This window comes from Terrapene carolina, unplaced genomic scaffold (assembly GCF_002925995.2).
Source record: "Terrapene carolina triunguis isolate 2854851 unplaced genomic scaffold, T_m_triunguis-2.0 Scaffold629, whole genome shotgun sequence".
Lineage (NCBI taxonomy): Eukaryota > Metazoa > Chordata > Testudines > Emydidae > Terrapene > Terrapene triunguis.
The window spans coordinates 19,792,498-19,806,793 of record NW_020664980.1 but is presented as its reverse complement, the minus strand read 5'-3'; the positions used below and the strand labels follow the sequence as shown (position 1 = coordinate 19,806,793).

At 50.7% G+C, this 14,296-nt stretch overlaps 1 protein-coding gene across 1 annotated transcript; it reads right to left on the bottom strand.

Moving 5' to 3' along the window:
• Positions 1–2,648: 2,648 nt before the first annotated feature.
• On the bottom strand, positions 2,649–14,224 carry KIF20A (kinesin family member 20A). The gene is made up of 18 exons (XM_024215383.1): positions 14,006–14,224; positions 11,865–11,954; positions 11,546–11,665; positions 11,120–11,258; positions 10,848–11,035; positions 10,623–10,767; positions 9,634–9,834; positions 9,144–9,255; positions 8,936–9,007; positions 8,153–8,296; positions 7,900–8,065; positions 7,433–7,597; positions 6,472–6,611; positions 6,242–6,344; positions 5,004–5,205; positions 4,394–4,485; positions 3,924–4,061; positions 2,649–3,224 (listed from the first exon to the last, which is right to left on the bottom strand). Exons 1-18 carry the CDS (start codon positions 14,165–14,167, stop codon positions 2,904–2,906), a joined length of 2,700 nt encoding a protein of 899 aa, XP_024071151.1. The 5' UTR covers positions 14,168–14,224; the 3' UTR covers positions 2,649–2,903.
• Positions 14,225–14,296: the final 72 nt, after the last annotated feature.

Sequence of the window (14,296 nt, the reverse complement as noted above, 5' to 3'; positions counted from 1 at the left end):
TGTCAAGGGAGAAAGCTGGGGCTGAAATGCCAGATAGCAAACACGTTTCACGTAGTTCTGCCAGTCCTTCTGGTTGAGGGTTTCCTGCTCTGGAGTAGAATGTTCTGAACATCAGCCGAATAGCATCATGTGGTGAACACCATCTCGCTCTGGATGCTGCCACATATAAAGATTCTTCTTCAAGTGCTTCCTCATGTTGATTCCATTCTAGGTATATGCGCGCCCATGTGCCCAGTTGTCGGAGACTTTTGCCTTAGCGGTATCCAGTGAAAACTGTAGGAGGTATAAAGCAGGCAAAAGGCAAAACTCTGTCTAAGTATGGAGGGCTTTCTGTCCCACTGCTAAAGAGGTTTTCCTTCTAATGCAGGGGAGGGAAAACTATGGCCCGCGGGCTGGATCCGGCCTGTCAGGGCTTTCAATCTGGCCCGCGGGATTGCCAGCCCCGTGGCACAGTGGGGCTAAGGCAGGCTCCCTGCCTGGCCCCATACCACTCCTGGAAACGCCGGGAACCATGTCCCTGTGGCTCCGGGGCGGGGGGAGAGGGAGGCAGGCAGGCACTTCCCCCTCCCTCGTCCCCCCCGCAGCTCCCATTGGCTGGGAACAGGGAACCACGGCCAATAGGAGCTTCAGGAGTGGTGCCCGTAGGCAAGGGCAGCATGTGGTGGGGCCACCTGCCCAACGCCACCCCCAGGAGCCACTGCTTCACAGGTTGGCCACTTCTGGGAGTGGCGCAGGGTCAGGGCAGACAGGTATCTTGCCTTAGCCCTGCTGCACGCCACTGCCACCCCGGAGCTGCTCGAGGTAAGCAGCACCAGGCCGAAGCCCGCCCCCAACCTCCTGCCCTGAGCCCCTTCCTGCACTCTTGCAACCCCTGCTGCACCCCAATTCCCTGCCCTGAGCCCCTTCCTGCACCCTGCACTCCCTCCTGCACCCAAACCCCCTGCCCCAGCCCTACATTCATGGCCCTGCTTACAATTTCCCCACCCAGATGTGGCCCTTGGGCAAAAAAGTTTGCCTACCCCTTGATTGTACTTCTGTAAGCAAGCCAAAGGACTGAAGCCATGACAGCCTCCTCCTTCCCATTGCAGTAGCCCTGGTATGCCCTGCTGTCTCATGTGACCAGTGCAGCCTGCAGAGATGTTTGAGCAATCAGCTGGCCTTAAGCTGTTTCAGCTCCTCAGGTAACTGATCAACAAAATTAGACAATGTCTCAATATGTAGAGTAGGATGTGATTGCTTGCTGAAAAGATCCAGTTCTTGGGCATTTTTCCCCTTGGGGTGACTTTGCTGTTTTGTTCTCTCCTGTACTCCTTGTACAAGAGAGCCAGCTGCAGGATGAGAATAACTGTTCAAATCCCTTTACGGGGACTTTACCTTCTGTCTGCTGTATTAGAAGTAGTTGAGATGAAAGCAGGCCTATAGCAGAGGGATTTGGTGGGTTCCAGTAGACCATTGTTTGTTGGGATGCCTAATCTCCCTGCTGGTTAGTGAATGCAATATGTTTAAGAGCTTGTGGAGTTCTTCTTGAAGAGCTTTCAGGGGAATGTTTAAGATTTCCACCATGTACTTAAAGTCCTGGAAAACCTTATGCAGCTGCAGTGACAGACAGGTGCATTTGCTGCTTCATCAAGAGATGATGATGATACTGTAGATGGGGACTGGATACTCTCTTATAAAATATTCGTTTGCCTTTTTCTAAAAGATGCTCTGGGAATTATTTGGGGAAGTTTTATGGGCTGTGTTATGCAGGTCAGACTACATGATCACAATGGTCCCTGGTAGTCTGATTTTTTTTCTCTCTAGTAGTTGGAGCAGCTGCATTGACTGAGGGTGAATCCCTCCCTCATGGGTGAGGGAGACCTAAGCCTGGCTACAGTTGATGAAGCTGGCTTCCTGCAGTAAGGCTGAATACCCCAGGGGGTAGGACTAGGGCAGATACAGCTAGAAATAGTGCAGGAGGGGGAAATGGGGTGTATGAAGGGGAATGATCTCTGTGAGGTCCTGATCTTTTCCTCGCTCCCCTCAGATTCTTCCTGGTATCTCCTCCTGACTCATACTGAGTTGCCCTATAGGCAGATTGGGGACATCGGTGTTAGTCATTATTTCATTTTGAGAGCCTAAAGCTATTCATGAGGGTTAGAGCCCAGTCTGGCATCATCAAAAATACTTAAACGAGGGCCCACATTTATTCCAAGTGAAAATAAAGAATTGGTAATGCATTTGAGAACTAAGTACTCATTGGATGTGAAGCAAGGTATTTCAATTACACATGTAAGACTGATAGGGTATATCTATGCTGCACTTAAAAGCCCACAGGTGGCTCTGGCTAAGGGGCTGTTTAAGCCTAGGTTCTAGGATCCTGTAGGTGGGAGAGTCCCACAGCTTGCCCAAGTTTGAAAATCCACACTGCAATTAACTAGCCCCTAAACTCTCAGCCAGTCAGGTGGCATAGGCCAGCCACAGGCACCTCATGCCAGTGTAGACATAGATGAAGGGTTCATGTCCTGGCCCTGTCTCTACAGGGTGACAGCAGCAGCTCAAATCTACTTTAGGTACATTAGGCTGACATGGCTGTAGAAAGGCTAAAACAGGTGATGTTCCTGGAGGATCTTAGGGTTGGGTTTAGTGCAGGCAGATTTTTGCACAAGTAAAACACTAAGTTTGTATATTTATTGTCATGCATAGCCTATGTTACAGAATACACAAGTTGAGAGGCAAGATAATTTTACAGGTTGGATCTGAGGCCCTGTTCCATATAGACTGGAGTAGCAGCTGGCCTGACTACCTGAAGCCATCTTTGGGAGGCACATGCAGTGTTTGCACAAGCCCGTGAAGAATTACTAAATATGGTAGTTTATACACACAGGGACAGTAACTCCTCGCTGGTGGGTCAACTCACCCACTTAATATTTTTTACTAGAGGGCAGGGCCTTGAGTGCTGGTGATCGCCGGCCACGCAGGATGCGGCTATAAGGGCTGCTCTCTGCCATACGAGGATGTGCGGGGGAGCGGGACAGAAAGCCGTGCAGGAAGGGTTTCTTGCCAGGAGGCTGACTTGGCTGCAGGTTTTCCCTATTCGCACAGAAGCGTTTCTTTAAAGTAGATGTTGAAGGGGCCTGGAGCTTCTGCACAGTATGGTACTGTTCAGCAATACAGGTTGCCTTCTTCCGCAGATCTAGCTTCACCAACATCATGTTGTTTTGCAACTCCGCCAATGTTTGGTCCTGAGAGGGGGAAGCCAGCAATGTTTACTCCTACACCAATGGTCCCATCACAGTTGATGGGAACTCCCTGTTAAGCACCCAGAAGTTGAACAGTCCACTCACAGTTATAGAGGAGTATGTAGTGCCAAGCAGCTCCTGCTGGCCCTGGTGCAGCAGTTAGCTTGGCAAGCTGACAAGCCCTGGGTTGGACCAAGAGGGCAGTGCAGCTGGGGAAAGCTGAATCCACCCCACTGCCAACATTCTGCTGTAGTTAAATAGCCCTCTGACTTTCCCTCCCTGCCCTCAGGTTGACCTCTATCATAGCTAGCTATTGCCAGGGCCTCCAGTAAATAAAAAGGACTAGGAACAGTTGCTATCCATGAGGTGCAAGGGGGGAATTGTAGGGTTAGGGAACAAAACAGAGGACTTGTCCAGCAGATTGTGTATGTAGCAGCTCAAACACAGATCCCATGAAAAAAATAAGTTAGTAGAGCAACCGGTTCATAAGGCTCAGTACTAACTGATGGCTTTCTTGATCCTGATCTGCCCTCCAGCAACTGAGAAAAGACGGGGAAAATGGACCTGGAATTCCTTTCTATTCTCCATCCTGCCCCCAATAAACGTATATTTCCATAGATTTAAGCAGCCACGTTTTTGGTGACATTCAAGTGCCTAGGCTGAATCCCATGCAGTCCCCACAAAGAGCAATTGTCCCATTACCTGTCTAGCCAGGATGTCATCACAGGTGCAGAGGGCTTCTCGAAGTTTTCCTGCACTTGTGGTGTGACAACATGCTCTCTCTGCAGACTGGAGGGACTCCCCAAGTCTTTGCAGCTCTGACCGCAGCAGCTTCACATTCTGCAGGAGGGTGGGAAATTCAGTCCAAGCAAGAGACTTAGCAAGGCAGGACACAAACACCCAGTCCTCGAGGCAAAGCCATACCACAGCAGCCCTGACCTACATCTCACCCCTCAAAGATCCCACTGGAGCAGGGGTTAGTACAGGAGCTCCCTGAACAATTGGGGAGGCAATACATCCCACACTCCAGAGGAGAATGTTACCAGCAGAACACTGGCTTCCATAAGGGTGTGGCTGAAACTAAACAGGTGATAGTGAAATACACAGTGCTCATTGTGAACTGGTAAGAGCCCTCCAAAGGAGTTCCTATATCCTCACAGGGGTGCAGTTACCTTTTGTCCATCCTCCAGCTTCCTGTCCACATCCACGGTGAGGGGTCTGGCAGAAGGAGGTGGCTCCAGCAGCTTCTGGTACCTGTGCAACTCTGAAAACAACCAGGAGCAGAGTGGAAAAAAACATCTCATGCACATATCCCAGCACAGAGATCGAGGTTGTGTATAATCCAGGGCCCCGTGAAACAACTGAAAGCAGCCACAGCTACACTGAACCAAAACTTTAGAAGTGCACAGGTCAGGCAGTTCAGATCTAGAACTGCTCCATTTGAGACTCCTCATACTCATGGCTTCTCCTTTTAGTTGGGTGAGGGAAATTTCTTCTCTTAACTCTACCCCCCCCCCCCCAACTCTTATTTGCAGTGTCGAGGCCCCAATATGCTAGGCACTATATGTACATATAGGGAGAGTCTCTGCCCCAAACACCATCTTTATCTAAATCAATAAAGGGTGGAGAAGTAGCAGCACAGAGAAGTGAAGTGGCTGGTCACATGGTAGAGCTGGGACTAGAACTCTGGTCTCAAGACTCCCAGTCCCACTGCCCTGAGCACATTTCTAATCCGAGCTCTGAGGAGAGCCCAGGCCCAATTCAGAGCCACCCATGCCACACCTGCAGTAGTAGTGGTCAGCTCTGATTGACACTGCTCCAGCTTGGCTTTAACTTCCAGCAGCTCCTGCTGCAGAGTGGATGAAGCTACCACTCGTTTTGATCTGCGCAGGGGCTGCTCCTGCTGCTTCCTCTCCAGGGCCTCTGACTGCAGCTTTGCCTCCTGCAGAGCAGCCTCCAGCTCTTCAATCTTTTCATCACGCTCCTGAGGAGGAAGGGCAGATTTGCTCAGAGCCAAGCCCCTTTACTGGGAAGAGTGCCAAACTTTCCCCTGAGGAAGCCTAAGTGGCATGTGGGCTGTAATTCACTAAATTGTAATAAACACTCCCAGCTGGGCATTTTAAAGGTCTGCACCTTTGAGAGGGGTCTGCAGCATATCCCCAACACCTGCCTGCTCCATGGAATGAAGCCAAACAGTTCTGCAGCTACCCACCATCGCCAATAAGAATAGGTGGGGGAAAAAAATCTACCACTCCTTAACAATCTGTCAATTTTACTATTTTCTCCAGAATTTACACTAAGAATGGAGGGTGTGTTTGCAACATGCTCAACACAGGAAGCAAAGATGCTGTTTTTCATCAACTGGCCACCTGTTAGCCCTTGCCCAGCAGTGGCTGTGCTAGAGCCCTGCAACCAAATGGGACCTGACGACAAGTGTCGAGTCTGGTTCAGGTGGGTAAACAACTAGACCCTCTCAAGTGTGGGTCAGTGACAGCTGTGTGCTCTGCTCCTGCCCGCCGCCACTCCCTTGCTGCGCTGCGTGTGCTATGGAGCGAGTGTACGAAGGAGTCTCAGCGCCTCTCACTTCACAGAGCAAGCACAGCAGCTCCTAGCATGCTGACTCCAGGGCAGGAGATAGTGGTGAATGCAACTCCAGTTCAGGGTCAGGTCCAGTGGTAACTCAACTTGCTTAAGTTTCAGTCCAGTTTGGGCCCAAAAATTAGGGCCAAGCAGACCTTGACGCTGTGCTACATAAACCAGCAGCCAAGAAGTTGGAACTGGGGACTAGAGGGCTCTAGCCAGAGCCCAAGGCCTGTAGGGAGGAGCAGAAGATACAATTGGAGCGGTCACATAAAAGCACCAAATGGGAGGCTGGAAAGCCTTGCTAGTGTGAGAGTCACAGCAGAAGATTCCTGGGCTCAGACAAGCTCTTCTCACATCTCTGGCTCTGCTCCCAAGCCTGGTTTCCTCATGCCCCTGCTCTACAGTGGGTCCATTTCCCCCCACATACACACACATACCTGAATCCTCTCCTGGTAATAATCAGTCATTGACTCCTTCAGATTGTTCAGCTTATCCTCATATAGTTCCACCAGTAGCTCCTTCTGCGTGTCCAAGTGTTGGCTGCAGAGAGAAGGCACAATGTGACATTGATGCCATGTGTACCAGATCAGAGATGTATAGGGGAGGCTCAGAGTTGAGGGGTGATTAGCAGGGAGGAGTTCCCATTTCCCTTGCAATATGACAGTACCTGCACCACTGCTCCTTCTGTTGCAGCTGCTCTAGCATCTCATTGCAGAGCTCCTCACGGAGGCGCATTTCCAGGTGCAGCCTGTCCTGCCGCTCCTGCACCAGCAGATCCCACAGGACCTCCACTGCTCGCGGAAGGTCCTGCAAGGAGGGCACAAAACAACGTGAGCCTTCTACTTATGCTTGTGCATCAGGGAATCCAAGCATAGAAAAGGTTTCCCTGGCACAGTAGAGGTTTCACTGGGCTGGCCCTTGATCTCGGTTCTGCCACTGAATTACTGTTCACTCTCCGCTTTGTGAAGGGCCGAGTATCATTCTTACTGTGCATTATTTGTCCTCACTAGGATTTGCAATTCCTCCTAATTTCACGTCACTTGGAGTCAGTGGATCTGCTGCTTAGTACCCTTTTCCCAATGGTCAGACTTTTAAATGAAGCCAACTCCACAAGTTCCAGTAGCCCGTCGCTGTCAGCTGTTGCCCTTTCCCCTTCAGCAGATACTCCACTTATGGGACAGTGTCATGTCCAAGCTGATTTGAGACACAGATGCAAGTGTCCTTTGTGCAGTGAGAGAGCCTGAGGCTTAGTACGAATGGTTCTCTGACCCTCCCCATATTCACTGATTCAATAGTTGTGCTAGCAACCATCTTGAGCTGGGGGGAGGGATAGCTCAGTGGTTTGAGCATTGGCCTGCTAAACCCAGGGTTGTGAGTTCAATCCTTGAGGGGGCCATTTAGGGATCTGGGGCAAATAAAATCTGTCAGGGATGGTACTTGGCCCTGCTGTGAAGGCAGGGGACTGGACTCAATGACCTTTCAAGGTCCCTTCCAGTTCTATGAGATAGGTATATTAGAGTTCCTGTTCCCAATTTACATTTCTTGAGCCCCAGTCCCACCTCCCTGCTCCCACAGGCTTAGACAGACTCATCCCTGCAGGTCAGGGTAGGAAATAAACCATCACCCACCTCCCTATCATACATGGACACTTCTGCATCGTCCTCGCTCTCTTCATCAGGCTCCACTTCTTGCTTTGAGCCTGCCCCTAAACTCCTACTGTCTCGCCTGCTGTGTTCCTTGATTAATGATTGCATAGACGGCAGTGCCAGCTTTGTGGGAGGAGCTTGAACAAGCTGAAGAGAAAACAAAAGTCCACAGTTATGACCTCACAAGGACTGTGGACCAGAGTGGCCTGTAGGCGACTGTTTTCCCCAGCCATTGTCTTGTTCTTCAGGTTAGCAGGGTCTAGGAATGCTCTGGAGGCAGTGTACTCCACCAGGTACACTGCTTCCTTCCCCACGCCCCCAAAGGTGAAAGGAAGCAACCTGTTCCCATAGGACCTTAACCCTAACCCTAGGGAGTCCTGAGATGCAGGCTCTTGGAAGATCCAGAACGACTTCTGCACTACTGGGCACCCTGGCCCCTAGGCACTGACCTGGCTGGCTATGGCCGAGAACTTGGCCACATGCAGGGTCTCATCATATGTGGATGCGCACTGGTTAATGTTGACAATCATGCAGGAACGCCCACGCCCCGTGAAGAAGCCTTGAAACACACGGGTCAGCTTGCTGTCCCGGAAGGGAACAACACTCTGCTTCAGCCTGCAGGGAGAGAGGAGAACCTGCTAAGCCCAACAGCCAAGCACCTGGGGAATCCCCTTCTTCCCCCGGTCTCCTGTGCACACTCACTTGGACTGCTGGTTCTGGCGGAGGGCAGCAATGCAGCGGCCGAGTGTGTGCAGGGAGGTGTTGATGTTATTTGCCTCCTTCATGCGGTCCCCGCTTTTCTGGTTCTTGCAGCGCTCTGAGCCAGCGAGGTCACATAGGGACAACCTGAGGGAAGCCCAGGGAGATATGTGATCTGGTCCCATTGGCCCTGCCCCAACCCCACACTCCAAACATTCCATGCTCCCTGCTCTAAGCTAACCCTCCCCTTAAAAGCCCATCTTCCAATTTCCTTGAGTAGGTGCAGAAGCTGCTTGGGCAGCTGTCATCACAAACCTAGAGGCTATTAAACGGGCCAGTCAACACTGCCACCAAAATCAGGATGCGGGGCCAAGACAGCCAGAAATCCCTGATCCCCAGCTGGCAGCTGCTTTCCAAGCACAGAACCAACTCGCATTTGTAGTTAATTACATCACTGGTAGGCAAATCCATTAACAGCAGCTCAACCACAGGGAACCCCACACCCCTGAGATGGGAGCAAGACACCCATATTCACACCAATTCAGTGGGGTCCTGGTGACTCAGATGGTGCTTTCCAACACCTCTCATAGCAGTTCCCCTGTGTCCCCCCCACCCTGCATTGTCAACCTCAAGCTGTGCAATGGGAACAAGAGCTCCTTCCCAGTAACCCCACCGAGTGACCTTCAGAAGACCCCAGATATCCTTAACAACAGCAAAGATGTGAGAACTCTGAGCCTACAGGAGCCCCCAACCTCCGTGCCCCATACAAAGAAGTGCAGGACTCACTCGCTGATTTTGGGGAGCATCTCACTGCTGCTTCCCTGTAAGTGCAGAATACGAATGGAGAAGATGCTGTGACTGCAGGGAGCAAGGACAAAAGAAGTTTGAAAGGAACATGCATCAAATGCTCCTGGAAAACACCCCAGTCCCATAGCTCACAGCCTCAGAATAAGACCACCACCACACCAGACCAATCCTCTTCCCTGTCTCAGACCTGCGGCTGGAGTTCTCATTCAAGTGCGTGCAGGCAAAGCTCTGGTTTTTCCGACCCAGTTTCAGGAGCTTCCAGGCCTCATCAGCATCTTGGACATTGATCCAGTTCAGATCTGAAAGAGCAGACACAGGTCACGCCAGGCTAGTGGGACAGTGACAGAGAGCAGGGTTGCCCTCCCAGGGAGGGACTACTTACCTCAGCCCAGGCTCCATTACCAGGAGCCAGTCTGAGCTCCAACATTCTCCACTGAGGGGACGAAACATTAACTCGACGGCCCAACCGAGAGGAGCAGCTGACTGGGTATAAGATACCACAGAGCACGCTCCCTTCCCCATTAGTGCCCCTCTCCACATACATCACACCCTCCACACCCAAGTTACTGCTTTGTCACCCCCTCAGGCTATAGCTCCTTCAGTCCAAACTTGAGCTGGCAGGGCCCTTCCCTAGATGTCCCCGGAGCCCAACCCAGGGCGAGACTGGGTAGATCTACCTTTCACATAGGGGCTGCCAGTCTGGTCTTCGCACAGCCGCAGCGTCTGCCTTTTGCGGTTCTGGCCAGGCAAAGGCATCTCCAGCAAGTCATAGATCTGCTCATTGTAAATCTCAAAGAAGGAGACCCAGATGGAGACCTGCACATCCGCCGGGGTGAGGAGCGAGATGCGGTCTGGGTCAGCCCAGCGAGGACCCAACTCTGGGAGGGAGAGGTAAAAAGGATGGTAGTGATTGCAGCAGGGCCCAGCATGTCCCAGCTGAATAGCTTGGGACTGGGAGAGGCTGCAGACACCCCCTTGCCCAAAAGAAACTCTTTACCCCAGCCCCAAATGCACTCCATATGCCCTGCCTGGGACTCCCCACCCTCAACGTGGACTTCAAGCCAGGATATGCTAGGTATCCACTTAGCTCTCGCATCTTTCTCTTGTCAAGAACTTCCTACATGCCTGTCTCTGATCTGGAGAAACGGGGGAGCACACAACCTTCTATACTGGATCCCTCTATGGCTTTGGTCCTGGCTACCTAAGACTCCCTACTCTCCTTGTGTTCAAGTCTATCAGATGAGATCAGCTGACTGTCCCTAGGTTTCCCAGTCTAGGGGACAAATGCTTTCAGTGGGGCCCCTCAGCTCCAGAGCCTGCTTCCTTGGTAGCCTGACAGAGCCCAAGCCATTGGCCAGCCGGGTGTGGTGGAACACACAGCTGCTCAGGTGGGTACCCCCTTGTGAGAGGGGCGTGTCTATTTCTTTCATGTTGATTGTTGCCCCAGGATGACACAGGTGGGCAACGTACAGAACAGAGAAGAGAGATATTCACAGCCCAAAATTCCCCAAACACAGAGCTTCCCCCCAAAGAAACAGGGAGCCCCAGAGAATGCAGAATCCATACTGCCCCTCCCACAGTGCAACTATCCAATAACAAGGGTGCAAAATCCACTCCTCCCCAATCCAGGAATGGGTGGCACAGGACAGCAGGGCACTAGACATACCTTCCAGCTGGCTGCTGCTCGACTGGTTGGCAAACTGGCTGGTAGAAGAGAGGCCACCAACCCCACTGTCAAAACTGACACTCGTGGCAGCCTGGAGCTGGGACTCGGCACTGTGGCTCCTCTTCAGTGGAGTCAGCACTTCCTCCTGGAAAACCATGGACAGTGTGAGTCAGACACAACCAGCATGCTGTCGTACCTGCCCTGAGACCCAGACGGGATGCTCACCTCCCGCAGCCCCCCGCACAGCAGGGCCAGCTTCTTGGTCTCCTCCTGATGCACCTGTTTGCTGTCCAGCCAGGTCACCTCACTGGAAAGCGAGGGCTTCAGATCCATAGCCTGGTAGAGCCGATCCCCTACACTATTAAAGATGACAGCTAGGGAGCGAGGCAGGATCCCACCATCTTTGCTGCTCCCTGGAGGAGAGAGCAGCAGCAAGCTGAGCACACATACAGGCAGACATCATCAACCCGTCGCTGCATAGCAAGGGCTCCTCTTACCCTGGATGGTGTGTGTCTTCCCAGAGTTGGTGATGCCATAGGTGTAAACCAGCCAGTTCTGCCCATGGAGTACATCCTTCAGCACTTCGCCCATCGTTTCATCAAAGAATGCCTTCTGCCCCACCTCCGCCCCAAAGATCTGCAACCACAAATGCCACAGGGGAGCAAGAATGACACCACATAGTGGCTTCCCTCCCTTGGCTGCAGCACCCACTGCTATTCCAGGGCTGCCCTTCCCTCCCTTCCTCTTTGCCAATACCCTTCAAGACTGACACACAGCCCTGTCAGCTATTCCAGTCCCAGCCTTTTCTGAGCACAGGCTGCCAGTTATGCTTGATCCAGTACATTTATAGTTACATGGTTCTTTAAAGAAAGAGAAACAAACCCCTCTAAGGCGGGTTGCACGATCTGGGTCTGAGCACCTACCTGGGTGAAGGTGAATTTATGCACTGCCTGGCCTACCCCCCGTGCAGTGCTCCGCATGGTGAAAGAGTCCTGGGGTGCTCTCAGAAGGAGGGTCTCTGAATTCTCAATACAGACGCAGCCCTGAGGGGTACAAATAAAACTCCATCATCACAGTGGCTCAGAAGAGAAATCTCCCCCCAATCCGTGACTCCACCACACAGACACAGCATGAGGTTATGGAATCCTCCACTTGCAGAACCACCACCCTGTTCCCGGTAGGTTGGGGAAATGGATTCGTGTATTTGCCACATGCAGCTCCTGCTTGGCCCCAGGCTCTCACCTGATCTTCCTGTTTCTCCAGCTCAGATGGCTTCAGGGGCCGAACTCTCAGATACACCTTCACTTTCCCATTATTGTCCTCAGATGCAGCCTGCAGAACCCCACACAGATTAGATACATCAGCCACAGTGGACGTACCAGAAAGTTCTGTCAAATTCAGTGCACCAATGGGAACCACAGCATGCGGCACAGGTAGCTCATAGGACCCAGGCCTCAGAAGCTTCTGGGCACTTTACTGGTACCTGCTCCAGCATCAGCCTCAAGTGCTCCAGAAGCTCAAAAAAAATCAGCTTGCTCAGGCATATCCACTGGGTTCCCAGGCAGCCACTTGGCAGCTCATCCAGCAGTACTGGAAGTGAGGGACTAGCACAACTCTCACCCCACCAGAGGCACCACCCACATGGATCCTGACTGGGGACAATGATGGCCCCTGTGGCCAGACCATACTATTTAAGCCAGAAGGAGGCACAGGAAGTTGACTGAGCAACTGAATGACTTCCTGACTGGTGGGTGTATCAGATCTGACTCTTGTTTGATCCCTGGACTCTTATTCTGGCTCTGGCCTGTAGGATGGTTTAGATGAAGAAATAAGTAGAAGTTAGGTTTTTGGCATAAGTGTAGAGGAGTATGAGAAACCGAAGTTGCTACTGTGAGAAAGCTAGAGGTAAATTGGAGACAAACTGTTATGGGAAAATAAAAGTTAGCAAGTGTATGACCCAGGGTTATGTTTTGGTTATAAGGTTTTTGAGAATTATGAATTTATTAAAATGCGATCTAATTGATAGTATGGGAAGGACATTGGTGCAGATGTTAATTTAAATAATGTGTAATAAAAAAAAGCCAATAAGAAGATAATAGAAATAGAATTATGGTAAAGAGCAGTTTAATGTTAATTAGTATTACAGTATAAAAGGAGTAGCCTTGCTAAATTGCAAGGATCCCCAGTTATCAAAATGGTACTGTTAGGTTCCAGGTTTATAAGGCTGTACTTCACTGTTAGCTGACTGATCACGCATTGGTTCACCATTCTATCTTTAAGTGGGAGTAGAATAGTATCATTAGTATAAGTGGTAATTGCATGCCTGTTTGTTAAAAAGAAAAATTAATTAAGCAAACTTTGGCTGCATAATTCGAAGTGTCACTTAGTGGTCCTCCATTAAATAAGTTTTTGGTAACCAACTGAGAGGCTTGAACCTGAAAACTGAGTTGGGTTTGATTACACCCTTATCTTAGTCATTTAATATTAATTGGGAACACTTTCATCATAAAGGTTAAAAACCCCTGGCTTGGTTCCTGGACTACAACTCCAGCTCTGACCCCTGGATTGGTTCCCCCTCTGTAGGGCTGGTATTTTAACCCGTTGGTGCAGAAAGCAAGCCAAAGCTCAATGTATAGCCCCATCCACAAGTGAGTCATCAGTAGGTCAGATCTCTGACCCATGAACTAGAGAAAGAGAGCCCAGAGCACTAGGCCCGCTGAAGCCGGAACCAAAGGCTGTAAACCAAAGTCAGGCCAGTCAAGCAGTGTTAAAGCAAATGCTTACAAGTTTACTGCCCAATGCATAAACTTGGCAAAGTTGCTGCTAGTGTTGCTAAAACAGACATTTTTAAGAAGTACTAGGCACTAAATATTTATGTAAATACATCTCAAAAAGCTAGTACATGTACATCCCAATCTAGTACTAAAAAGATGGTTTGACAAAACAATATATAAGAAAGTTTTTAAAAAACTATCAGGAACAAGGGGAGATAATAAACATCATAAAGCACGCAAGGTGGTACATAAGTTGTTTGTCTCAGTCTATAAATGTCAGGGTACCTTGCCTTAATTCTTTGTGTGGCCAAGTGAGCAGCAAAAAATTTCCACTGCTGACTAAGTCACCCTGTGCCACGGGGCACTTGTGTTAATGTATTTGTGCAAGTCATTAGAACTGTGCACTAAGGGCAATAAACCTGGAAAAGTGCCTTTATCACAGAACTGCGCTTGGGGTCTTTCTCTACAAGAACCATGGAGGTCTGCTAAATTAGCAGGCTATGCTCCCTGCTAGTGGTGAGAACATCAAAGCTCCAAAAACAAAAGCATTAAGCAGTTGTAATAGTTTAGCAGCCTTAACAACACTCCACCTTTCTACAACCCACTCACCTGCTGGGATCCCCCCAGGCTTGGGGAAATAGCAGAGAAATCAGATAGCAAATCTTTGCGCAGGCCGGACACAAACTCCGCTGCTGTGGATTCGAGCAGGGGCGAGGCTGTGACTTCCTCATCAGAGAACAGCCCCTGTGGGGAGAGGAGTCCCTGGGCCATGGTCCCCACAGGTGGCTCCTACCAGGAAGGGGCACAGATAAGATCAGCTTCACTGCAATTCCCTGACCCTCCCGCCCAGGCCCCACCCCAAGACTCTGACCCGCCCCCTCCGGCCCAGCCCCTGACCCC